The sequence below is a fragment of the Pempheris klunzingeri genome, chromosome 19 (genome assembly GCF_042242105.1).
Source record: "Pempheris klunzingeri isolate RE-2024b chromosome 19, fPemKlu1.hap1, whole genome shotgun sequence".
Taxonomy (NCBI): domain Eukaryota; kingdom Metazoa; phylum Chordata; class Actinopteri; order Acropomatiformes; family Pempheridae; genus Pempheris; species Pempheris klunzingeri.
This window is the reverse complement of record NC_092030.1, coordinates 15,476,449-15,502,967: the sequence shown is the minus strand read 5'-3', so window position 1 is coordinate 15,502,967 and position 26,519 is coordinate 15,476,449. Positions and strand designations below refer to the sequence as shown.

Genomic DNA, 26,519 nt, shown 5'->3' with positions numbered 1-26,519 from the left:
ATTCCCACATGTCTGCAATTTTTCTTTGTAATGAGAATCAAAAGTTTGTCTGCTTCTGCTTCTTTGTTCGCTCTTCACATGCTCAGCAAGAGAGGCTGCCTGGCTACAGTAACGTTAGAGACGGTCTTATTGTCCACATCGCTCATTGTCTCCTCTTCTTTCAGGAGAGCTTTGTGGGTTGGCTTCAGTGAAAACAAGCTCACAACAGATTACTTTGACTTATAGTCAAATAGTCAAAACAACCTGGCTTGTTCGAATCACAGTCGGATCTTGTTATCTCATTTGTCTGGAAGATGTCTTGCTGACGCAAGGTGTCGGTTGTTCCAGAGACACGTCACTTTGAATGTTTGAGATTGACCAAACAAAACAAACTTTCCCACATTATTTTTCAACAGGACAATGACCCCAAACACACCTCCAGGCTGTGTAAGGGCTATTTGACCAAGAAGGAGAGTGATGGAGTGCTGCGCCACCGGACCTGAACCCAATCGAGATGGTTTGGGGTGAGCTGGACCGCAGAGTGAAGGCAAAAGGGCCAACAAGTGCTAAGCATCTCTGGGAACTCCTTCAAGACTGTTGGAAAACCATTTCAGGTGACTACCTCTTGAAGCTCATCAAAAGAATGCCAAGAGTGTGCAAAGCAGTAATCAGAGCAAAGGGTGGCTACTTTGAAGAAACTAGAATATAAGACATGTTTTCAGTTATTTCACACTTTTTTGTGTTCATTCATAGTTTTGATGCCTTCAGTGAGAATCTACAATGTAAATAGTCATGAAAATAAAGAAAACGCATTGAATGAGAAGGTGTGTCCAAACTTTTGGCCTGTACTGTATATATTTTTCAAACCCGTACATAAAATTGCACAAAATAACATAATTACTGGAACTGAAGCTTTAGACGGGGACAGATGGTACTTTTGTTTGCGAAAGTACAGCATAGTCTTTTTACTTTCATAAAAGGAAGTTGGGACAGTGTAGGTTAACATATATATCTTCATATATATATATAAGTATAAACCCGAAAGTAGATTAGTGTTTAGTATATACACGATCACATTTATCTTTAGTTAAACCCAGCGTATCCAGACTATCTGTAATAAAAGGGTGTGACTTTGCCTCTAGACACAGAGGATTACTTTACCTTTGCTATTATTAGTTTAACATATCATATAAAAAGTATATATGGGAATCGTGAGTATCAAATTCAGTCTGAGGGTGAGTTATGGTTGATGGTTCACACAGGTCGAAGGGGAGGCATCTTGTGAGTCAGCAAACTGATGTCTATACATGTCCCGAGGTATGTGGGTTCACAGACACACAGCACTCCATGAAATCTGCTGTGTGTCATTCCATTATTCTAAAATGGCTTGGAATAGGCCTTTCGGTGTTATCGCAGCCTTACCAGGGCTTTGGTCTCCTCCTCGTCTTTGTAATAGTAGAGCTGATCCCCTCGCAGAACAAACCAGCGACTGTGCCAAGTCTTGACAAAACCTCCTTGCTTCCTGAGCCACCCACACCTGATGACACTTGGCTGTCCCTGCCTCTGGATCTCTGTGCTGGCCTGGCCTGCACTGCGCTGGGGGCTGCCGTGGGACACACACTGGTCGTCCATGACAGCAACTCTGATCTGCAAAAAGGCAAAAAGGATTAAATCTGTATGGATTTACAGAATCTTCCAACAGATAATGCACAATTCATGAATGCTTACCAAAATTATTTTTAAAGAAAAGCCCAGCGAGTTTTAAGTTTGAAGCTCAAATATTCTGCAAGAATTCAACCAGCAGAGTTTGATAAGGAGAGTGGAATAATTATAGTCCAACACAAATGTAGCTGCAACAAGTCTGCTCATTTAAACTGTTCATTCAGCTCACTTAATAAGAATCATTTTCTTCCAATAGATTGTGTGGATTATCCCGAGTTGTCATTTTCCGTTCTGCCAAAACACACCACTAATCTTTCTCAAATCCTCAGTAAATAACATAAACTTGAGGAAAATGGGAAAACGTTTTGGTTTTTTGGAGGACCCAACTCTTCAACAAGAATGTCTGGCTTATTTGATGTGGTTTGCCAGTCATGGAACAGTATGGAATTTGAGGCAGACAGAATGGAGCATTGCAAGGAGACAAAGGCAGACGGAGAAGTGTGGGAGGAGGAATTCATAAGCCAGATAACAAAACCACGGGCCAAACCTCTAATCTCTTTTATCTTTTTCTTGTGTCACCCACCTATGTATGTTGGCCTGCCAGTCTTTTACATGTCTCACTGTAACATTTTGTCTATTAACATATGACCCTTTTTATTCAGCTGGGTGACATCTGATCAAATGCATCATCAATACATGCACTATATACATAAGTGCACTGACAAACAACACCATGCATGCAATAAATCACTCATACTGTTTCCATTAGCATAATAGATCATTTAAACTTGTGCATCATTCACTGCCACTATACTTGGAGATGGATGCCATCAGCTCTAAGCACTGCCATGTTATCAGTGGCACTGGTTGAGCTTGCCTTGGTGGAAGTCCAAACAGCCCACAGGTCCAGATGAGGACCAGATGTAGCCCAGCAGTGTTCCAGGCAGTAGTGGAGCAAGTGCAGCAGGGCTGCTGTGGTGATTTCAAAACTTTCTGTGGTTCCATGCACTCAGGCCAAGCAAGTCCTGTGTACATGTGCATGCAGGAACACGCTCACTACTCTGGATTCCTCTGCAAAAATACCAGTTTTACGCTTGTTTTGCATTGCGGTGGCCATAACCTACTTATTATGTTTTGTCCATCTCTATTTCATCTTTGCTCAACTTTCATGCTGTACAGTATGTGGGAAAAAACTGGGCAGTACTCTTTATTCAACAGTGGAGAAAGATGTCAACTGAGCTAAGTTCATTCAAGGGAAAATTCTTCATTTAACACTAATATTGGAGAGACTAACCCCTTTATCCCTCTTGCCTCCCACACGCTTGATTCTCTTAGCTTACACAATCTGCAAGTGCACACATGAGCACACACACACACACACAGTATAAATCACAGACTAGGGTGGATACACCCATCTGTTGATGGAGTCACCTGCTGTGTTGCCACTCTGGTGCCACAACCCCTTAATAATTTCATGCCCCCTGCACAGGACCTAGTTAACAGCACTTCTGGGACGGGCATGCTGTGCTGCATTGAATTGAAATGGCCTTTCTTCTCGGAGCTGACTGAGAGTAGAAAGACTATTTAAAATTTACATTATACTGCGGTCTAGACCAGAGGTAATGAATTGCTATACAGGGATATAAGGCGTAATCACTACTGAATCTATAAATTTACAACAAATGGTATAAGATTAGTGGGAAAGCTAGTAGTTCTTTTGCCAATGCAGGAATGATGAATTGTGACCTTTGGAACGTTACACATTTTAATTGTTGTAAATGTTCTAAAAAGCTAAAAGACAGTTTGTGGGTTCTATCAGACATATCTAGGAGGATTGTGGGGAAAGTATGTGTTAACAACAGTCCTAAAGTAATGAATCCTATATCCTATGTACAATATGAAGATGAACTATGGTGGAATAAGCAACTGCTTTCAGGCTGGGTATTCGAAGATGACATACAGGATAAGACATACATACGGTAAGCAACAACCCAACAAGGGCTAAAGTAAAGGCTGACCTGATTTTCAAACCTTGATTTTATATTGGTTGTACAGATACTTAGCTCCCTATTGTTGCCAAATTTGGTTGTAGGCACATTTATGATACAACTGCAGTCCCTGCAAGAACACATCGTGTTTGTCCATTCAGCACATTAAAAACAGCCTTCCAGTGGTTTACTCTGTAAAACACCTGAGCGTACAGGTGCATAATCTGTGCATAAGTAGTGTCTCTGTCTCCTGATCCTACAAGCAGTGGAATATATGTAGTTTATAAGAAGCAATCTTTTTTTTAAACTGATGCATGCAGTTCGTTGTTAAAATAAATGTCCAGACATGTATGTTAAATTAAATCAAATTAAGCAAGACTCAAAGAACTCATTTGGGGAACACACTCTACATATTAGAGAGAAAATGTAAATTTTCATCTTTAAGTTTGGTCATGGCATCAAGTCTACTCTCAGTGTGGTGGAGCATTTAATTTCCAAAATGGAGGTTAACACTCATAACCAACTCGCATAACCACCTGCTCATGTCTGGCAACACTTGCTTCTGTCTTAACTGTTAAGTAACATTAAAGACATATTGAGTTCAAAAATATCCAAGAATTTTCTCACAGTGCACCAGAGAACTTTGACCATGCTAAGAGGTAAGTGGGAATAGACACCCTGATGTTCACTAACCCTAAACAACAATTGCTCGGGATACAGCACACACACACACACACACACACACACACACACACACACACTCACACACTTACACATACCACAGACACACTGCACTATAATTTCTAAGCAGGATGCGACATATCTGTGGCTCTGCTGCAGTCAAATAAAAATGCATATATTCAAACTCCAAACGAGAAAGAAAGGGGCAGACTGACTTTTTTGTGAGGGGCACAAATCTTTCAAACCACCATTAGTGTTTGTCTCCATTTCGGCACAGAGATATTAGTATTCTCTGTCTGTCTGTGTCTATCAGGAAATGGATACTGAGCCAGGCCGTCTCAGGATCAGGGACGCCTTGTTGTTGGTTTAAAAATATGCGTCTGTCAGTGAAATCATGAAACACAGCTACTGGATGTGTCTGTTGTGGTGAAAGCTGTTCTCAGAGCAGCCAAGAAGGCACTGAGTTGTACAATAAATCATTTTCATTTCTTTCCTGGGACACAGCCATTTGATGTAAAGTGATACTTGTGATGAAGAACCTATGCATGACAAAAAGAGGTTTTGTGCTTTGTTGAACACTAAAAAGGAACTGTGCACAGTTAAGGATAATGCGGCATGCACACTGAAATAAAGTGATAGCAACTGTTACATACATAAGTAACATATGTGTTGGCTACATCATGAATAACATTATACCCATACACAGAGGAAATACGACTATCCAGAGGTCTAAACAAAAAAGGATGCTTGATGAGACTGTAAAATCTCATGATACTGCAAACCTTGTTATCCACACAGGACCCATCTGACAGCACCAGTAGGATAGTTTTCAGTGTTTGCACATAGTGTTTGTTCCCCATATGGGAAAGTAATGAAGCTAACAGCACACAGAAAGTCTGAACTGCTCTTTGACACATCTTTGTTTGAACTGAGCTGATTTGGAAGAAAGGAGATTGAGGCACTCATTTCACAGTTTGGCTCATTCTTTGGGAAATTTGAGTTGAGCTGTTTTTTGCTGTTAAAAATACAACAGAGTTACCTAAATCATACAGTTTGGGCTGCAAAAAGGAGAGCATTCGACTCCGCTAATTGAGCCTGTACAGATTGTTGCCCAAATTACCAAAATTGTTAGTGTCGCATAGGGACAGTGGCTAGAAATCTTCTGTGACCACAGGAAGTGGCCGGTCACAGCAGTACCAAGGGAACACTCTGCCGAGAGAAAATTTGGACTCAGCAAACTTCACAGGCCAAAATGGTAAACATGAGTGTGCTAAAGCATTTTACAGACATCATGTGACACGATTTCACACTTTAAAAACTGTTGACTATTTGCTAAGCTTTGGCCATTGATGTATTATAAGAACTAGATACCAGACCACCGCTCATCCTTGCTTCCAGTTTTTCCCAGTAGCCACTCATGGTATTGCCACAAAAAATCCTGTGTGAAAAGCATTTTCCCAGCAGACTGTGTAAAATAGACATCTATAAAACTGTTGACAGGACACAACCAGCTATAAACATCCTCAATTATCTCACTTTGTATTGTATATTTTTAAGTTATGGAGGTTTAATTGCTGTGAAACATTTCCAAAGCCCAGAGAGGTCATTTTATTTCTGAATGATACCACCACTGTAGTACAAACCATTCACCAGAGCAGCTGGGCCAGAGGCATGATGGGATGGGCATTACCATGTCTATTCAGTAGGACACATAACCCAGAGTCTAGAATATTTTTGGCGTTTGTGCCAGGAGAACAATTTTTACTGGACTGAATAGGCGCTATTTTCAGTCTGTTATCCAGTTTCTTTAATACATCAATGGATTTGCCCCCTTTTTCCACTGTTATGTTTTGTATTTTGTAATTTTTGAAGTGATGTGACTTTGATTTCAGGCAGTCGATTCTTAGGCTAAAATGACAACCATTGCTACCAACTGAGTTTTTATTGTTTCCTGCTGACTCATTTTAACACTGTGATCTTGTAACTTAGTAGTTTAATGTGCACTTCATGGCTACATACATGATATGATATCATGCTAATAGAGCGAGGCTAAAGTTGCATCCTCACCAGTTGTGTAATGAAAGACAGCTTTTTTCTGATATTGTAGTGTAAACCTTTGATGGTAAGTGAAATGTCAGACAATCTCAGTTCCATATTTTTACTGATTTGATCACAGGGATGCAAATAATCTCCCGCTTAAAGCCTTTATGAATCACTGATGAATAGCATGAGTTCTTTATTCATGTCCTTTAACATATGGTCGACAGTGCCATTACCATCTGTCTGTCTTCAGTTGTCACTTTTGCATTTTCAGCAGCTGCCCTCCACCACATTGGCTCCAGTGCTTGCCAAAGCCTGTGCCAGCTTCCCTTGGATAATGCAAAGGTCAATGGTGCATTAACAGAAAAGTCACTATGGAGGCTCAAAACAGTGCTATCATTTAGTTTAGTCTAATCAAGTCTGAATCGATCTATCGATCTATCGATCTATCGATCTATCTATCTATCTCATGTGTCTTTTCTCCACCACCGCAAAGTTTGCATTAAGATCTGATTGGTGGACACACAGGATGTGACAGCTTTATTGCATATGCAAGTCAGCACGTTTGCCAGCTCATTCCATCCATCTGGCAATGACATAAACTGTTTGTGTTTCATTAGCAGCCATCTAACATCCTACAACTCAGATCAAAGCTCGAGCACAAATGTTCCCTTGTAAAAAGTCATAGGTTTGTCATTTGTTTGTGCCCAGTATATAACCACCCTCGTATGCTGCTAACAGCAAAAAACGCCATAAAACATGCAACAGAGGAAACATAAACTTCACATTGCCAGTCAATGCTGTCGACCCTTTAAATATCCCTAAGCAACCTTCCCCCTAAAGTCTGCACAGTTGGGCCTCCATGACCCACATGTGTTAAAGACAAATATAACCCTCTGCTACTAAAGCTGCTACCTAGAGAGCAGTCTGTTTCTGTTAGACTCTTGCTGAAAAGTCAATGAGGTGAGGGGCGTGCATGTTTCTTGCCATGCTGTTGCTAATTGTTGGAAAGGATGTGAAAGAGGAACGTCTTCACAGATGGAAGCACTATACTATACTCTGTATATAGAAAAAAAACCCTGATCCATTGCTCCACCCAACACATGCACAAGTCAGGTCCATCATGATGTCATGCTGAAGGGAAGCTATCCTTCATTACGGGGCAGGTAGGTGGTCCATGACGGGTCACTACCTTAACAACCCACTGTGAGTCACAAAGACACAGGCAGATGGATGGAAGCAGGAGAGGAAGGGAAGTAAAGGTGGGCGATAAAATGTATTACAAACGTAAAAGGACTGCTTTTGGAGATACATTTTCTTTTTGTGCCTGCTGCTGAAATGCCAAATTAACTCCCTGACTTTCTTGTATGAATCAATGTGATGAGTCACTGTCTATTTTGTCTGCACACCAATTTAGACGCCATATGTGGCCCCTTTCATAGTCTACAATGCAGCCCTTTTGGTATGATACACTCGTTACCCACTCACAAGCATCGCTGCCCCTCCCTCTCCATTTTCCTCCACACCATGTGTCACAGTATGTCTGGGAACGGAGCTGCCCTGTGGAGAAACAAGGGTCCAGACTTCAAGTTGACCACTGACTCATTCTACATATGTTTGATGCCCAGTTATAGCTGAATGAATGATACTGCTGATATGTGCTTTGTAATACAGTTATGTGAATACTGGGGGATATTAGGGGGATAAGATTCAATGTGAGAGAGTGAACTGACAAGCACACCTGTGGTCATAGTCATTTTCCCCAATAGATGTTGGTTTGGGGAGGGCAAGCTGACTGATTTTAACCCTCATACATTAAATGACACCTTACTGTAGAATCCCTGGATGAAGGTCAGATGTTAAAGGAGAGTTTGACATTTTTACATATTTTTATCTTTTAGATGAGAGAACTGACACTATTTTCATGTATTGGCATAGCATAATGAGTGGAAACAGCCATCTTGGCTCTGTCCAGTGGTAACAAAATCCATCTACCAACAACTCTAAAGCACACTAATATCATGTTTATTTAATTTACAAATAAACTGTGCAAACCTCACAGTGAGCTTTGTAATATTACCAGTGTTTGCCTCTGAGCAGTTTCCAGGCAACCATTGGATCCAGGAAGTTACTGTGCCTAGCAACGCAATGAAAATGACAAATTGAAGTTTTTGTACAATTTATGAATATGTGACCTAAAGTATGAGATCAGTGAGTGACAGAGCTGCTGCTAGGCAGATTTTGTTAACCTTTGACAGAGGCAGGCTAGCTGTTTTACCGTCTGTCTGCCAGAAAGCGAATAAGAGTATTTCTCAAAACGTCAAACTATTCTTTTAAAATTTTTTAATATTTTTCCATTTTGACCTCAATTCCAGTTTTGTTGCAGTTTCAGTCCCCTTCGTGTCCATCCTTTCCTCGCTCTCAATAAGCAGATATCACAGAATTGGACCTGGGAACAGTCGAGTGCAGCAGCTGACACGGGGAACCTGATCCCTGGGCTTTCCAGCAGCACAGCTTGTGCACTGCAGACATTCCTGGCACACGGGGGTCATCATATCGTGCCGCCCTCTACCTCAGCTCATGCCCTGTTGGCTTTCACATCTTCCTCTTCCATTAACACACCAGGAGGAGGGAACAAGCTGCAGAAATATATTTTCTGCCTTCCCTGCCATTTTATCAACATTTAACATTCACCTTGTCCTTTCCTTCTCATCCATTCATTCTTATCATTTGAAATCTTTTCTCATTCCCTTTCTCTGCCTCCTTCTCCCATTGTGGTCAGCGACATCCTCGTACACGCGTCACAACCAGCACATTAATCCAGGCATGATTCAGTTTTCTGTTTGGCCAGCTGACAGCCAGACAGGGGGTCAGGATTTTGGATGGCATATGCAACGGTCTCGCCATCTGTATGTCCTGTACCAGAATTAGCAAGACCTTGCAAAATGCTGGTCTAACAGAGCAACAGTATAATAAGTGCACTAAATTTAACAGCATGACTGAAACCTACCTGAAAAGCACACAAAATTTATGCTTTTCTGTACAGAAGTCATTGCTATGGTTACCTACAGCAAATCAGCATTTTGGTTATACTGTTCCTGGCTAACCTGGCAAATATGCTGTAGATAGAGGTTTTAGCTTTTAGTCATTTCCACTGCATGTTTCACAGATTCCCACCAGACTCCCCCTTGTGTGACACATCTATATAACCAGAAAAATATGCACTAACTTCCTCTGGTGCATCTCTTCTCCAGTCTCAATATTTTTACAGGCGACACAGCTGGACAAGTTGTGTCACTAGTTTAACACAGTGGAAATATATCACATTAATGAGCCAATGGGAATGATGCTGGGAATTTGTTTGACAAGCTTGCGCCAAAAAATGTTCAGTCGCCAAAGCACTTATGTATCTAATTGTTTTCAGTAAATAGAAGGCACTTGCTTGCCTCCTCAGCTTGTGGTCTCGTAACAGCCCAAGTGTTGCAAGTAAATCCAGGGACCCCAAAACACCCATTATCATTGCCCCAACAATATAGGAATGCTAAAGAATGTGGTTTTACTACTGCAATATTATATTAAGTTCAGCTCCTGAAATACCTGCTTAAAACATAAATTACATAACTTAAAGTGTCACTGAACCCCTCTTAGATTGAACCTGTCAGTCAGTCCATTTGCCTACAGCATCTTCACTTTTCTATTATGTGCCAAAGTGTGTACAGATGTGTGAATGTGAAGAGCAATGGAGGCAATGCCACCGGACTATCAATATTTCACAGCACCATAGAGGCAAAAACATACCAGGCTATAAAACTGTACAAACTCAAACAGCAGACTCACCTTTCAAACAGACTGCCTTGTTGCTCTGACGTGTGGTGATGCAACTACTGTATTCAATCCAATGACATGTAATCAGTCAACATCAACAGAAATCCTGGGTTGAGACAGGCTGAAGTTGTAGTCCTGCTCTGCTGCTGCTGCTGCTGCTGCTGCTGCTTCCCTCCAGAACTACCTCAGTGTGAGCAGAGTGGATTGAGTTAGCTGAGGCTCAGACAAGCTGTTATAAACTTTTCCCCTGACTGCTCACACCATCTGCATGCTGAGAAAGTCTCCGCTGTGGACAGGATGGCTGTCGCGGTCAGAACAGTCACACATGGGGCACCATTACAGCGGGAGTCCGCCCAGACACATGCACACCCACATGCACTCACACACAAACACACGCTCTCTCTCCCTCAACACTGCAGCCTTATGCAGTCCGAACTCCTCCAGTCATCCTGGCTGGTGAGGCGCTCACACTCATTCTGAGAGGACTGTGTGTGTGTGTGTTGGTTACAGAGAGGAGGAGGGAGGAGAGAGGGAGGGGGAAGTGTGTATCTGTGTGTGAGTGAGAGAGAGCATGTTTTAGGAAGTCTCAAGATGAGATCTCTGTCTGAGCAGGGCTCCAGCTGTGCAGCTGACTTTCTCTTGTATTTTTTTTACAAAAGAAACTGTCACTTTCCTCAGACTGTGTTCCACACTTCTTCAAAAACTGTGCCATGGTTCACAATGTGGAATATAAACCTATAAATTACCCATATATCATCTGTGAGTAATCCAGCATACAAACACAAACAGCTGCCCCAGTTTGTGTCTTCAAGATGACATATACAAATGACAGAGTGCATGCAGCTCGACAAACATTTATTCAGTGACACTATCCTCACTTTGGTGCAAGCCCAGCTGTTTACACACCAGTAGAAAGTGCACTTTGTTTACTTGGGAGTGGTCTAAGATTTCTTCCTATTCCATAGTCTCTTGTATTTGAGACTCATTACCTTGGAGAAATATGTCTGTCTAAGTGAAAAAAGAGCATTTTTCATTTTGTTGGTAATACGCAAAGATAAAAATGCTGAATGTGTATGATAAATGGAGGTAAAGTCTTTATAGTGTTGTTGTGGTTGTGAGGCATTCACGGTTTTAGGAACGTACAGTGTCTGCTATCCTTTAACAACTGGAATTCTGACATGTACAGTACATTCCTGTGCTCACTCAGGCAATCATCAGGCTCCTTATCGGCTTAATACCCAGACATGGGCTATTGATTTATGACAAGAAGCAAGCAAAAATGAAATGAAAAGATGTTACTATTTTACAGATTCCAATGCATGGTTGTCATGCACGCCCCAAAAATGGAAAAATAAGTAATTATATATATTCATATAGAAAATAGTTCACTAGAAATATGCACAGGTTTTAAAAACAAATATATATATACCAAATATAAAGGATGGAAGACACGTCAATGCAGAGGACGCAGAAGGGAGGAAGCAAAAAAGAATTAGAAGAGTCACCACCACTTTATCTATAATATACTGAAATGTCCAACAGAAAACTAGTTTTCTACACCACAAGACAGATACAGAACCTTTACACAACCCTAATGTACCGCTGGCATGTGTCAGCCACATCCCCTGGTCCTGCAAAATGTACTCATTACTAATAATGGAGCAATTCCATTCTAAGTGGGAGGTAGCTGATGTGTCACAGTCATCACTTCCTCCAAATTAAATCAGTGGTTGAAAATTTGTTAATTTACAACTCACATACAGTATAGTGTATGAGAACGGGGGGAAAATATGACTTGGGGAGTGTTTGTATTGTGATGTGATTCTAGAAGAGTTGATGGAGTAAGACCATGGAGGAGTTTCGCCACCATGGTGTTGAATGTGGAAGAATTGATGTCAACAAACTAGTTTGGTTATTGAGGTGTTAGAGGGTCAAGTAGAGGGTCATGCCGAACACATTGCTTATTGATCTGTTTGATGTATAGGCAGACTCTGAGCAGCGGGGCGAGGCCAGAATGAGGTCACTGTCACATTTGGACTTTCCATTAGCATCTGTCAAACAACCGATCGAAGAGGGAGCGGCAGAACATGAATCTGTCCAAAGATTCAAAGTGCCACGTTTCTGAAAGCGCAGACCATGGTTAGGTTTTCTCCAGATAACAAGTCTTCATTTTTGTCCACGTTTAACTAGTTCTATAATGCAAAATAGCCTGTGATAAGTAATCAGAATCTTAGAGGACACATTGCATTGATGGCATATCTACAGCTCCAATGATCAAACTTTCAGGCATCTAGAACGATGGTTCCCAACCACTGTCTACTTGCTAGACATCATCACAGTTAGTGGTGTTTGGATGTGTGTTGTGAGCAGTTTAACCAAACAGTATATTTCCCCTTTCATTTTGTTACATTTGAAGTATTTAGAAGCCTGAAATATCCAGTAATTCATAAGAAGAAAAAAACACGAGTTTGAAATAACATGACATTTTGTGCAAGAGAAATATATATGTTTCTGTTTTATTTGTTTAAACATCCTGAGACCTGCAATCTGGGAACCAATGATCTAAACAATTCTGCCTGGAAACAATGTGCTTGTCTTTATCATGACACTTACAATGTGGCTGTGACAGCACAGCCCAAAAGTGATCAGTCGTGCGTACTAATTCTGTTACACCTCCGACGACCCATGCTCGCTCATGCACAGTAAACATTAGGTGTACTTGGTAGAACAGTTTTTGACCCAGAGTCTTCTTGCTGTTCCATGTTTTAAAAAAATGGATTTTTCTATATGCAGTTGTGCAAAGATATTCATATTCAGTAGTCAACAGTGAGAATATAGTAAAATCCTTCCTCCCAATAAAATCTAATCTCCACACAGACAATGAGTTGTCTAGGTGTCATGAAAAGCCTCATTAGATTAAACGAAGATTAAATGAAAAGTTGAGACTGAACTAGAAAAGGCTCTGAGCCATCTCTCCTCAGCCATCCTTCAGCGTGTTTTATTATATTTGCAAGACATGGAATGCAGAACATGAAACACTGTGACCTTGTGACGTAAGACGTGGCCATCTGTAAACAAACTGGAGCTGCATCTACTCCCATGAGGTATTCTCTGAGACCTTATCTGATAGGAGATAACTCACACGATTAGAATGGATGAATCTTCGCAGTAGAAACCTCTGGGAATTCAGATACTCTCGATGGGTTTGCTGTTCTCATGGCCTTGCTGTCAGAGGTTTTGGACAGTCGGCGGCTTCTGGAAAAAGATAATGAAAATCTTTAGAGGCCTGCAGACAAGAAGTCTATCCCAGCGGACCACGATGACACTAGAACTCATTTACTTTGATTCTATGATATGATTTTAGGGCTTCTGATATTGCTGTACTTGTTATTTACTGTTGTCGAGGTATCTCCACTGAGCTTCACAGCTTCTTTCAGCTCATTGTTTTGGTTTTAGGGCCTGCGACATTAATTCTTTAGGTCACCCTCACCACTCTCATTAGCACCACTTTTGGCTGCAGTGGGAAGATTAAAAAGCTCTGAAACCTACTTTACACTCTCTGCCTTGTGCCAAACAGGAGGCAGACAAAGTCAGCGTCCTGCTGGTGAACATACTGGAGCATTTAGCAACTAAACAACCAGATATTTACCTCAGCTCTGGCAAACCAGAGTTGTAAGGGTGAATACTGGACTTACATTCATCAAATGGACACAAGCATGACTCTAAATGAGTGACAATGTAGCTCCACACCTGCTGGATGAGTACAAAGGTAACTGTTTGCTAAAAAGATTTCAGTTTAAATTAGGGGATAATATGTCAAAGTTGTGTTTACAGCTTATTTCTGATGACCAAAATCTGCTACTGCAGGTTTAATATCCTAAAGGTTACTGTGGAAAGAAAGTTTGTAGTCATTAAACTATCACCTGCACAACTCATACTACAGAGTAACAGCCTAAAGTTGGAGGTGTCCTGGTAGCCTTGAGGAGGGTGCCCAACCCTCTTTCCCCTCATTTTCTGTCACCTCTCTAATGTCGACTCTCTAATCTCTGAAAGCATGAAATGCAAAAAAAAAAAAAGAATGCAAAAAAGCTAGAAGCAAGCTCTAAAGATTTGGGTGAGAAAAGGGAGTTTGTTGTCATCCATGAGTAAGATTGTTAAAGGTAATTGCAAGAGTGAGGGAGTACACTATATTGTTGTTTATCAAGGTTAAGGTCACCCCCACACACACACATACACACACTCCCTGTTTTACACACATCACTGCTTGTTTCATTTTGTCTCCTGACCTCAGTGGAGATAGAACTATACTGTAAGAAGGTTGCATCTCCTTCTCCTAACTTGCTGACAGTTGTTTTGAAAGGTCAAAGCAAACACTCAAACTGAGTGAAAGGCATGTCCACACTGCTGTAGGAAGGTATGTTTATGTGCATACTCATCTGGCCTCGGCACACATACCTTAACCTCTACATATGACATTACAAGGGTCCAACAGATCAACTCACATCACACCCATTCTATCTGCCTCACACTGGCTCCCCATCAAATTCATTTTAAGGGTCTTGTTTTTACATATAGAGCCCTGCATGGTCAGCGTACATCTCTGAGCTGCTTCATCCATACATCACCAGTAGGTCCCTGGGATCCTCTGACCGGGGTTTACTGTCAGTCCCCTGCACGCAGCTAAAAACGAAAGGTGATCGTGCCTTTGGAGTGGTGGCTCTGACATTGTGGAACAGCCTTCCTGTGGACATACCATCTGTGGTCTCGGCTGATGCTTTTAAAAAGCAGCTGAAAACACATTTATTCAAACTGGCCTTTTCCTCGCCTCCTGCTGACTGACGCTCATGGGTTATGATTGCTGTGTTTTGGTGTGTTTCAGATCTGTTCCTTCTTATGGTTGATTGTTGTTGCTTCTTTTATTGTTTTTATGATCTTATTTATGATTTTATTATATTTATTGTTTTTATTTTCTTTTACTCCTGTAAAGCACTTTGTGACTCTGTTCTGTGAAAAGTCCTACATTAAATAAACTTACTTATAACGGTACATGAATTGAACAGCTATAGATTGTCTTGGTTATTTGTTTTATTTTGCTCTTATTTATAGTCTATTCAGCTATAAGCTTTCCACACCAAATCTTCTTTTTCTTGATGCAATATTGCTCTCTGGTGGTGACTTCTAAAACTTTTGGATTAGTAACTTTAACAAGCCTGTTTATGTTATTCTTTATCTTCAAAGTTCTGCACACACGTCAACACTCATGACTGTATGTATGTATGTATGATTTATGGCAATATGACGCCAGCCTATGATTAAGATTGGCATTCACAATGTTGTAAAACTCCTATCACTCTCATTTCAGATAGACATGAACTGAAATGAACACAATCAAAGTACAATTTCATATTGCAGTGTTTGTCAGAGCTTCAAGACAAACTGAATGGTCAAATAAATGCAAAATAACTTTATGATACAATACCATCAAGGAGCCACCAGAGGTCCATGTGTCACAGCACAAAGGGGTACTCAGAAATTATTTCTACACGGACTAAATCACAGAATTACTCATTTCACCTCTCCAAAAGGGCATTTGTTTTACTCTTATATGTTGAATATATGATTTATATTTATATTTATATTCTTAGAAGTGTGATAACCTTCCAGTGCACACCAAATATACAAAGTAAAATATAAATAGCACAGACTATATATTCATGCGTTAAAGTCAGTCAAACAGTCATCTCATCAGCTACGTCCTAAATGCTGTACCTGCATACAGTTTGCCCCATATCAAGTTTATACTGTAATTATAGCCTTTTAAGTGTGTAATTTGATTCATGAAAAGGTTAACAAATTGACTTTATTGACCATCATATATATCTAAATATACTGTATTTTATTAGTCTTAATTCAAGAAATTGAGCAATTGCCACTTATGGCACCTTTTGCCACTTTTTGAAAGATAAAAACATCCCATCATCAGAGATTTGATCTCGGTAGAGTCAGGAATCATAACTTGCCTCATGCGGTTATGATCACATAACATGACATGGTAACCTCTTGTCCCAAACAGATTGGTGCACTATTTTCAGTGATAGTATTTTGCGGTAGTGAAAAAAAAGCAGGATGTGGTGGTGAAAAAGAAAACCATTTATGCTATTCCTGACACAGAGAATGGGGCAGAACAAAGGATGGAGTCTAATCCAAACACAAAACTCCAACTAAACAAGATCAAAATGTAAGTCCACCAGTCATTCAACAGGAAACCACACTTCACGTAATTTTACTTAAGTACAATACAAGAGACTATCTGACAGCTGTGTCAAGCACAAAATTAGGATTTATGTATGTGTACTTTTCATTGCCTACCAAAACTAACGCTATAACTCTCTGTAATTCTGAGGTGTGATAGTAAACCTGTTAGGAAATGTTCCCCCTCGTGTCCTACTGACAAGAAAAAGACTGCAGGGGTCAGAAATCTGTCAGGTCACTGAGGTCAAGGCTCCAGGCGCTTTCTGTGCCAGTTTACTGCAAGATGTTTCTGAGAACTGAAAAAAAAAAGGAGGGGACCCTGGATTAAAGGAGCCAAAGAATTAGTTAATCAAACTGGGTTCCATTTTCAATCAAGTGACATGGCAGCCTGTGAGTTAAAGTGCTTTTTGTTACTTTAGATATCTGCTATCAATGTAATCAATCTCATCACTTGATTTCCCCGTTCACAGTGTTTATGTGTTGACGCCAATAAGCCTTGTCATTCTACAGCTACAATAAACAGCCTGTTGAGGCAGGGCCAGACTGTAAATACCAGAACATCTATTTGCAGTAAATCAGTGTTATTTACTACTCCGTTCACGCACCTTTGTTTCTGTGGAGGCGGCAGTGACGTGTTCAGGGAGTCAGATAAAGGGTATTTCTCACCAACGCTTTCCTGTTATTTTCAAGGGTCCTTTGTTTGGTTGCGAGGCCTCGGCCTGTTGGTTCTCAGGGGAATGAGAGGAACATTTGAGCTTGAACACTTATGAACACTCCTGTCCTCATACACAGACTGCTCCCATACCTGTCTGTATCACTGTGTGTGTGTGTGTGTGTGTCACCTTGTCCTTGGATTGAGGATATACATCCAACTTTATCCTTTATGCCTTTGACGGTTATCATACAAAACCATGATGACCAGGAAATGAACTTCAATATACATTAATATACATGAACATTCATATCTTTTTTTGTATGAGAAAAAAAAATGACCATGATTATTGATTAAAAGTTTGATGCTGCAGCTGCAACGGACAGATTTTTGGCCTAGTTTTGAAACAAAAAATATATTGTCTCTTGTTCAAATTCTTAAATTCCCACTTTTTTACTGAAGGAATGACTTTAAAACAAAATACAGATCACAGCGATAGAGCACTTTGTCACTCACACTAATCCCATTTATAGCTACGTTTTCCCGACTTGTTGATGAGTGTTTTTAGATGTGGAGCTCTCATTTAAATGATAATTTAGCTAAGCAGATACGAAGTGTCTCCCTCTAACTCCCGACATGGGTGGTTGTGTGTCAATTCCACGCTTTTGGAGTGTCTCTTGAAAAAATCCTTGCTTTTAAATTCCTGTCCTGGGCAGACACAACAACAACAGGAAGAAGGGCCATTTTCACAGGTGTCAGGAAGCACAGGAAATAAACAAGCTGAATACTGGAAAACATTTTTGTACCAGTAAGAGTCAGAGGTGAGGCTAATAAGAGATATTTTTAGCTGGGACAGGATTATTTTGCAGTTTGGGCCAAAAATATATATATAATTTTGATCTCCATTAGATGTGTTGTACTTTTATTCTGCCTGGTGACGTATTTAAAGAGGACTTGAGAGAAAAAGCATCTTCCTCTAATCAAGGGTCGCTTATCATGTTTAATTAGGAACAACTTTAGGCTTCACTGTAACCTTTGAGTCAAAATCACAAAACTGAATCATTGTTGTCATGATTAATTTCAGTTCTAATTCAGGGCTATGAGAATAGTTGAAAGACTTTTACGAGTGTTTTTTTCTCTACAAGGGAAATCATATTATATGCTTCTCTCAAGAAAGACTTTAACATTTAAATTGTTTATATTCATGACTTTTTTCCCTGTTAACTAATGTAAGTCCCATCGACAAAGCAAAGTGTTTTAGTACAGCTTTACAGGCAAAGCCATTTGTAAAGCCAAGTAAGCCCCACCTTTGCACTTCAGTTCTTCTCATGCTGGTGGTAGTAAAAGTATTTTTCCATGACCGAGAAATGTTTTCTACATGGGAACAAAGCATATTTTGCCATTTGTGGAAGCTGAGAAAGTAGGGCGTTCCACGACATAAGAGTCAAGGATGCCTGAAGAATTCTCAGTGCTAACAACCATTTCTGCTCTTGAGCTTGGAGATATCATTTTATATCATCATGGGAAACAGGAATTCCTTCTACTCAAGAGAAATACTTTGCTCCAGACTTCTCAGGATTTTCACACTGCTCACAGGACTTTTTCCCATCTATCATAAATGAAGACCAGGTTTTTTCTTCTATTGTCATCCTGAGAAAGTCAACATCTGCTCCTCTTTTTTAATAGAACACCTATTTAGAGTTTAATACGCTTCAGTTTTTTGGGTACACCTGATTTTCAAAGGTGCTAGGTGTCTCTGCAACATGCTGAGATGTCAAATGTTTCCAGAAATACTGCATGGAGTGCACACACACCTGTCAGAGATCTTACTCAGAATGAGCCAGGATACCATTTGATTGAACTTGATACATTCATATTATTTACAATGCATACAAAGCGGCTGGAGCAAAGCAAAGTGTAGAAAAGTGCTAAAAATATTCAGACTATGGCTATGGCTTACATTCTAGCATTTTGTCTGCTCACCTCTCCATCTGCTATGTCCATGACAACTCATATTCACTTCTTACCAATTAAACTGACTTTTTCTGTTACTGGTCATTTGGTCAGTATTTGTTTTTCCCATTAGGTGACTGCTTGTCATGTCTTTAAATTCACAGCACTTTAATTTGTTTAGCTTCCCACAGAAGTGTCTGTCACACTATAAGTAACTGAATGGCATTCATGGAATCAACTGTCAAGCTTTGCCTAAAATATAAATCTGTAACTGCCTACTTTGTAACATTGATAACTACACAATAAACCCACTCAACATTTGTGTCTTTGAGTTTTAGAATGCAGTTTTTGTACCAAATAATGTATCGCTAATTAAATGCATAAATACATTGGGCAATGACAGTCAAATGACAACACTCAGAGATAACTTTGGTTTAATCGTAAGAGCATTCTTTACATTGGCTGGTGTCATATACATTATATTTTCCAAGTCCGTGTTTCATACATACAGTACAAATAAAATAGTATTATGAAAAAACTTCAAAATATTAAGTGGACTACAATGAATTGAAAAATATTGTATCGAGGTTGAAAATGAATGCAAGATCCTTTCTTGTGACAATAACTCTCATTTTCTCAACAATAATATATGAAGGCACACTAAACGAGAGAATCAGGCCTATAGTGAAGCTAATGGGAACAGGCTAAAGGATCAATTTTATTAATTTACTGTAGGAACAGATAAAGAACAATCAAAGAGAGATAGAGAAATATAACATAATCTGCATATTTCATTAGACGTAGATGATGGTGTCAAAGAAGGACCAAGCAAACCAAATAAAACTTCCAAATGCTGTAAAAAAAGTTTTTCATTGTTTAACATAATAAAATATATTTTTCAGTTCATTTATAAGTTAATGCTACATTTACACTGAATAGATTCAGTCTGGTCAGCACCTGTCAGCGAGGGTTGAGCCGCTTTGGAGCGGTGGATCTGTCTGTGTTTTGGTCTGTGCTCTGGACAGTGCTGACTTCGCCTGAGCCAACCTCTCCCCCTGAAAACACAAGTGAAAAAATCCACTCATCTCTCAGTTCACGCATCTGTGCAATTTCACAAATGACACGTCTTTGCTGAACTTAATTAGGTAAGAGAATTTACTGACAGTACAAACACTTTTTAGTCTCACTGTTTTTTGGGTTGTTTTTTACCTGCTTGTGGCTCAGTCTTGAGCTTGCTGGCGATTTTGGCAAAGAATTTGAGGGTGAGACAAGCTCCCGTCTCCCTGTCACATATGCCACCTTTGCAGTTGCATGTCTTGCGGCACTCAACCCCATAGGTTCCATACAGACAGTCTGTAAAGAGAGCAAACATTATTACAGAGGAGGCTGCTTTGTCTTACAGAACAAGCAGGGGGAAGTCTAGTGCAGTCTACCTGACTGGATCTGACATGGGCCCCTATTCTATAGTGTTACAGACTCATATTCACAGTCAACATAAGGACAGTCAGTGATCAAGAGAGGTGGGCCACTGACAAACAACTGCTAAACTCCAAGCCTCTCATGGACAAATCATCAAGTTGAATCATATTTGAAGCAAGGATGCAAAGGTCTGCGCATGTGCCTCTGTAAAAATTGTTTGTATGGCAATGCTTCTATTTATTGTGATAATTCAATAAACAGAGGCTGAAAGACTGTAACAACATGTTGGGATACTGCATTTGGTGCAGCAGGGCATCACATATTTAAAATGCAGCACACAGGCACAAACAGCACACTAGGCACATCATTCAAATATTGAATGTGAGCATACCTTTGCAAATCCCATATTCGTCTCCATAATCGTCTTCATCCTTGTAGAACTCGCAGAATAATCCCGGTCCGCACTTCACCCCGTGCATCCCCGACACTGTGCGGTAACAGTGCTCCCCTCTGCCGGCTGCACAGACCTGGCAACAGCCGCAGTCATCCAGGACCGTCCGTGTGCACCGCTGCGTCCCGCCGCACCGCTCCGCGTTGCATCTGTCGGGGCAGTTCACCGCGTACTTGACATTGGCGCCCCACGCCTCAGCATCTTGCACTAGAAGTGAAGACAAGACTGTGAGGAGGAGAAAAGACATCACTGGATGCGGGGAGAGTCGGAGCGCGTGTGGGAAGGCTGCTGCGTTTTGGATGAGCGGGCTCGGAGAGAGGCAGAGAGACGCGGAGCACCTCTGGGAGACTTGAGTGGAGTGACCTGCGCGGCATCAGGTTGTATGGTTATCAGCGATGAACAACTTTGTTTTGCACATGACTTGCCCTCGTCAATTTCCTCATTCCGGTGTTGTCGTCCTTTTTCGCCAGTCAGCCCCCTTTTTAGAAATCCGGCTTGGAAGTAGGATTTACTCTGGACCGCCATCCAGGAATTGAAATTCGCGTGACCTGATGTCATAAGTTATCTTTGGTTTGTTTTTGTGTTAGTCAGTGACTGAACCCCCAAACCTCCGATTGCATCAGGTTTGTCGTGACTGGCTGGGCTTTGAAGGATTACATGTTATGTTAGGCTGTTTTTAGTCCTAACAGCACATGAGTGGAAATCATCCTGACAATAGACTTATTCACACACAGAAATCTTTAGCTTAATTAAATCGCCTTGCAGCCTCACATCATTTAATCCCTCCTCATCAAAAACATCTTGAATGAATGATTTGTGAAGTTTAAAAGTGAAAATGAAATGAAAAGCAAAAACTTCTAATGCTTATCTACCATAAACTGTGTGTGGCCATGCAATCCTCCAAACATGGAGTGCATGGGCAGACACTTGTACAATACTAGTCTTTTATCATATTATTATTATTTAAGCACTTTAACAAGAGGCTAAGAAGAGGGAACTGACCAGAGGTGGCTGTCTGAAGGGTAGGGGCTCCAGCTGCAGCATGCAGAAAGTTGTGATGCATTTATGGTGAAACACTTCCAGACCCTTTCTCCACCATGTAGGGCAGGCTACATGGCACTGCATAGCGTTTTCCCACTGTAAGGGCACCCTAGGTGGCACTTTATCATGTTTACTCCTCTGGAAGGGCAGCCTGTAGCACTTCATTTTGTGGAAGGATACCGAAGCGGGCACTTTATCACGTTCCTCAATTTTAATGGCACTCATTAATGCATTGTATCACAGTCTCTCCACTGGATAGGCACCCTGGAGGGCACTGCATTGTGTTTCCTCTATTCAAAGGGCACACATTAGTGCACTGCATCCTGCTGGTCCCTGTGTGAGATGTGTAAAAATAAAAAAAAATGAATAGCCCCCACTTTTTCATTTTTCATATACTGCTTTAATATTTTCATCATTAAAGACAAGTTGTGCTGAGCTCAGTTTTGGAGACAAATAAAAGATATCACGATGAAGATGGTGGTGGTGGTGATGATGATGATGGCAGTCCACACTCCGAGACACTGGGTGGCGACAGTGGTCGTCGTCAGTGTTTGAAAATAAAGCAGACGAAGAAGAAGAGGAAAGAGGAGAAGGTTGATGTGATACAGTATGATATTCACGTCCAAGGGAGACCTCACTGGGACGGGACAGGTAACGCAAACCCTTTATCGGCGGAGGTTCACAGTCAAGGTAACTTACGTGTCTGCGGTTTGCTTTATTCTCACAACACTTAGCTTAACATATTACGAGGACTTCGACGAGCCACGGGGGTGTTTTGCTGAGAGCTGTCAGCCGAAAAGCGGAGGGGCTTGGTCGGCTTTGACAGCCATGGAGCAGACTAGCAACTGCACTGCAGCCAGCGTTAGCTCAGCTGTCACCGCAGATGCAGAATAATGTTCCCGGTGTTTGTGAATGACACGGTGCAGACTGCGTCTGAAATCCACACATTATGTTGTTTATCTATGTGGAGCGTGTATATACAGTGTAAGGATAAGCTAGCAATCGCCAGAGATGAAAAACACACAGCGTTAATGCTACAAAATGTTGACAAACTAAGAGGCCAGATAGCGAGGCTGGATACTGTCGTTAATTTTAGATTAATTACAACCACGAATGTCCGATTCAATGGCCAACTTCTGACCGCACTGTTAATAACGTCCTAGATGATCATATAACGGTATGTTTTAGCTCCCTGCCTCCCCCTCCAGCAGCTGAAGATAATTAAGCTGCTGTCAGATATTCTGTAGCTCACATTGTGGTGGATAAATAGCATTTGATATCAAGGGTTTTGATTAACAGTCATCCATGCATCTATTGTCGAGGTGCTCATTGGGGTCACGGTTGTCGTGGCAACGACGCGGCCCAAACGTCCTCTGGCCAAACAACTTCCTCCAACTCTGTGTGGATGTCATTCTTCTCTGTCTGATATCATTGTGAATTTAATATCTTTGGGTAGTTTGGGTTGTTTGTAACAGTCAGGTAGAGATTGAAGTTAAATTAGGTTAATTTAGTTAGTTGTTGCCTGTGGCCAGCAACTCTGTGGGTCAGTCGATCGGTTGTTTGGTCGATCAGTCGGTTGGTTACTCGGTTAGTTGGTTGGTCTACTAAAACTTCCCCACCCTTGGACAGCTGCAGTTTTCACTCTGAAAATTGCCATGGAGGTCATCGGTGGTGATTTGCGCCATACCTACACCTTAGCCATGTCCCCTTTCATAACTCACAAATCTTTGTCATAGACTCCTGAAGGAGGCTTCACTGCACAATCACATCGAGATTATTCAATTTATAGTTTAGATTTGCCCCACCCCTACACTTCAGTCATATGCCCCTTAGTCCTGTAGCAACTGTACCTAACTCTACCTATGAGGTGAAGGTTGGGTTGGGTCACGTGTGTGTGTGTGTGTGTGAATGCAAGCACACGCAGATGCATCAGAGCATATGGTGCAGTTACTGTGAATTTGAGTACGTTAAATTCACCAATAAAGAGCATCTGTGACTTCAGCTGATTCCACTAACCTGCCGTAAGTGCGGTGACAACATTTTGGAAAAAGAAGATACACATACACAAAGAAGATATACATTACATTACATCATGTACGTTCATCCTACCAATGACATAGCTCACATAGCTTTGTGTACTGTAAAATGTAGTCTACTCGTACAGTAGACTCTAGATGGGCTGATTCTGGTGAGGTGTGTTGTGGATGCTGGATAAACTCTCAGCTAGCTGAGTGGGGAAAACAAACACAAGAGGTGTCCTGAAAGTTTATGTCCCGCAATTCCTTCTAGCATGTAAGCAGTGATGGTTTGAGCTTAACATTGCTGGCGGCTGCCTGCTAGTGGTTGTTAGACCGAAGAGCCTATTACTATATCAATGCTTGCTGTTATTTTTGGCCAGAGTGGAAACCATATAGCCCCACAGGCCTCAGGCAAGCCAACAGACATGAGGCTCTGTGACTGTGGACCATGGTCAAAGTGGCATGCTCAAGTAGCATTCTCTCACTCATGTTTTTGTACAAGCTTTAATCATAGAAGTAGAAGTAGGAGTAGTCTCTGATCCAAGAATAAAGAGCTTTCTATTTTATATGTGTGTGTGTGTGTGTGTGTGTGTGTGTATGTGTGTCTTTATTAGTTTAGAAAGCAGGCAAAACATGCAGACAAACAAGCTGAGGGTTTAGATGGAGCCCCGTGGTCTTTGCATGGGATTGTATTTCAGAGCATCAGGTGACAACTTGGAGATGTTGACCATGACAACTGCATCACGACTTAGACAGAGAATATGAATGAATTAGCAGGAGGATCTGATTATTATCACTCGGGTGCCTAATCTCTCAAAGCAGCTTTAATTCTTTGACTGGCCATATTATGAAAGTAATAGTTTTAAATGATAATAAACCGAATACATCCTTTTGTACTGTGTAGCATAATGGCTTGCGACACAAAAGTCCCCTCATTAATGTGGGTGTGTTGATTAGCTGTTATCATAGCGTGAACTGACCTATTTCAGTGATACCCCCTGGGCCTATGCCACTAGCCTGGATGTACTGTATGTTGGAAAAGTGCCAGCACTAAGGAGGAACCTGACACCTTCACACTGAATTTGCTTGGCAGGAAAACGCATTAGAACATTGGCTTTCAGCAGCAAATGTTGCCTGTAAATTGATCATAAAGATAAAAAAGAGCTATTTCATTATGTTAATCAGATGTGAGGGAATGATTTTTGTGAATTTCATAAATTTGCTGATGCATAGGCCTTGTTAGCTCTTTAATCATATTTCCCTCTCTGCCCTTTTAGGTGTACATCAGAGTATAGATAATGCTCAGACATGGTGCCTTGTCAGACCCATGTGTTGCTGAAGTGGCAAGAGCACTTCAATAGCTCCTGGGCAGCAGAAGACAGTGTACAGACAGCCAGCAGACATGGAGCTGCTTTACTTTACAATAAGCTCCTTCACAATAAGGAAGTGGTGACGCTGGCACAACCTGTTCATGAACTTGTCGGCCCACGCCTGCCAGACTTCGAGTGTGACTCCAGTGCCTCAGCAGAGAAGGAAGAGTACCTGTCATCCCTGCTCCACAGCCAGCGATGGCTGGCTCACCGCATGCTGACGCAAACCTCCTACACCTTGGGCCTCCACCACAGGCTGGTAGTTCTCCAGAGGATCTACTACGCTCTTCACAGCAAATACCATGACAAATTCCGCGTGCAGCTGCCCTCCCAGTCCACAGATCGTGGGCCTGAATGTGGGCAACTTGAGCTGGCCTCAGAGCCCTGCCTACCAGTGGGAGCATCCAAAGTGAAGTCCGGTACAGATGTTCTGATAGAGATGGGAGTGAGGACAGGTCTGAGTCTGCTCTTCTCGTTACTGCAGCAGAACTGGAGATACGCAGCCTCTGTTCATCCAGAGTCGGTGCTTTGCAATGACGTGCTTGCCACAGCAGCCTCTGTGCTGGCTTCTCTGCCACCGCTCTCTTTGGCCAATGAGAATAAGATTCCGTCAGTCGGGCTGGACTGCCTGGCACAGGTGGCTGACTTCCTGAAGAAGACATCTGTGAGCTGTGGGGCTGGTGGGGCAGACCCGACTGGTCGGAGGCTAGCGCTGGAGCTGCTCCTTGGCCTGGCCATGCAGAGAGGCTCTCTCAAGTTTCTGCTGGAGTGGGTGGAGGTAGCCTTGGCTGCTTCAATGTCCTCATCCACCTCAACACTGTCTTCCTCCTCCTCACTGAGCTCCCAGCAGTCAGCCGGTGTGGGCTTTGATGTAATCCATCAAACACTTCTCCAAATGAGGCAATATTCGGTATGTTACATTTTTTCAGATTTGGACCTTTTTGGTTTTTGTCCATTGTTGCCCTCTGTTATTTTCTTCTGTATAGGAGTAATCTAATTTATACTGTATAATCCATTAACTCTGTTCAGCCATAACTGCTATCATTAACTCTACGTAATAGATTGTTGGAAGCATTTATCAAGCTACCTGTGGACAAATTTTTTGACTTCTTTATCCTGACATCGCATAATTGTTTGTATTAGGAAATGTGACATTTGCAGACCAGGTAAAAAGTAATTTTGCATTAA

General features: G+C 41.4%; 3 protein-coding genes across 3 annotated transcripts in view; 1 reads left to right on the top strand and 2 right to left on the bottom strand.

The window, feature by feature from the left end:
- Positions 1 to 10,300, bottom strand: part of arhgap24 (Rho GTPase activating protein 24) — a 56,917-nt gene extending 46,617 nt beyond the window's left edge. Inside the window, exons 1-2 of the mRNA XM_070850821.1 lie at positions 10,188 to 10,300; positions 1,402 to 1,626 (exon numbers count right to left, since the gene is read on the bottom strand). Coding sequence (XP_070706922.1) covers positions 1,402 to 1,611 — 210 coding nt within the window. The 5' untranslated portion in view covers positions 1,612 to 1,626; positions 10,188 to 10,300. The remainder of the gene's footprint in view (positions 1 to 1,401; positions 1,627 to 10,187) is intronic.
- A 9,542-nt stretch (positions 10,301 to 19,842) lies between these two features.
- Positions 19,843 to 21,150, bottom strand: esm1 (endothelial cell-specific molecule 1). The gene is made up of 3 exons (XM_070851013.1): positions 20,843 to 21,150; positions 20,242 to 20,385; positions 19,843 to 20,087 (listed from the first exon to the last, which is right to left on the bottom strand). Exons 1-3 carry the CDS (start codon positions 21,147 to 21,149, stop codon positions 19,993 to 19,995), a joined length of 546 nt encoding a protein of 181 aa, XP_070707114.1. The 5' UTR covers position 21,150; the 3' UTR covers positions 19,843 to 19,992.
- A 1,420-nt stretch (positions 21,151 to 22,570) lies between these two features.
- Positions 22,571 to 26,519, top strand: part of LOC139218519 (probable E3 ubiquitin-protein ligase HERC1) — a 40,896-nt gene continuing 36,947 nt past the window's right edge. Inside the window, exons 1-2 of the mRNA XM_070850106.1 lie at positions 22,571 to 22,633; positions 25,239 to 26,241. Coding sequence (XP_070706207.1) covers positions 25,270 to 26,241 — 972 coding nt within the window. The 5' untranslated portion in view covers positions 22,571 to 22,633; positions 25,239 to 25,269. The remainder of the gene's footprint in view (positions 22,634 to 25,238; positions 26,242 to 26,519) is intronic.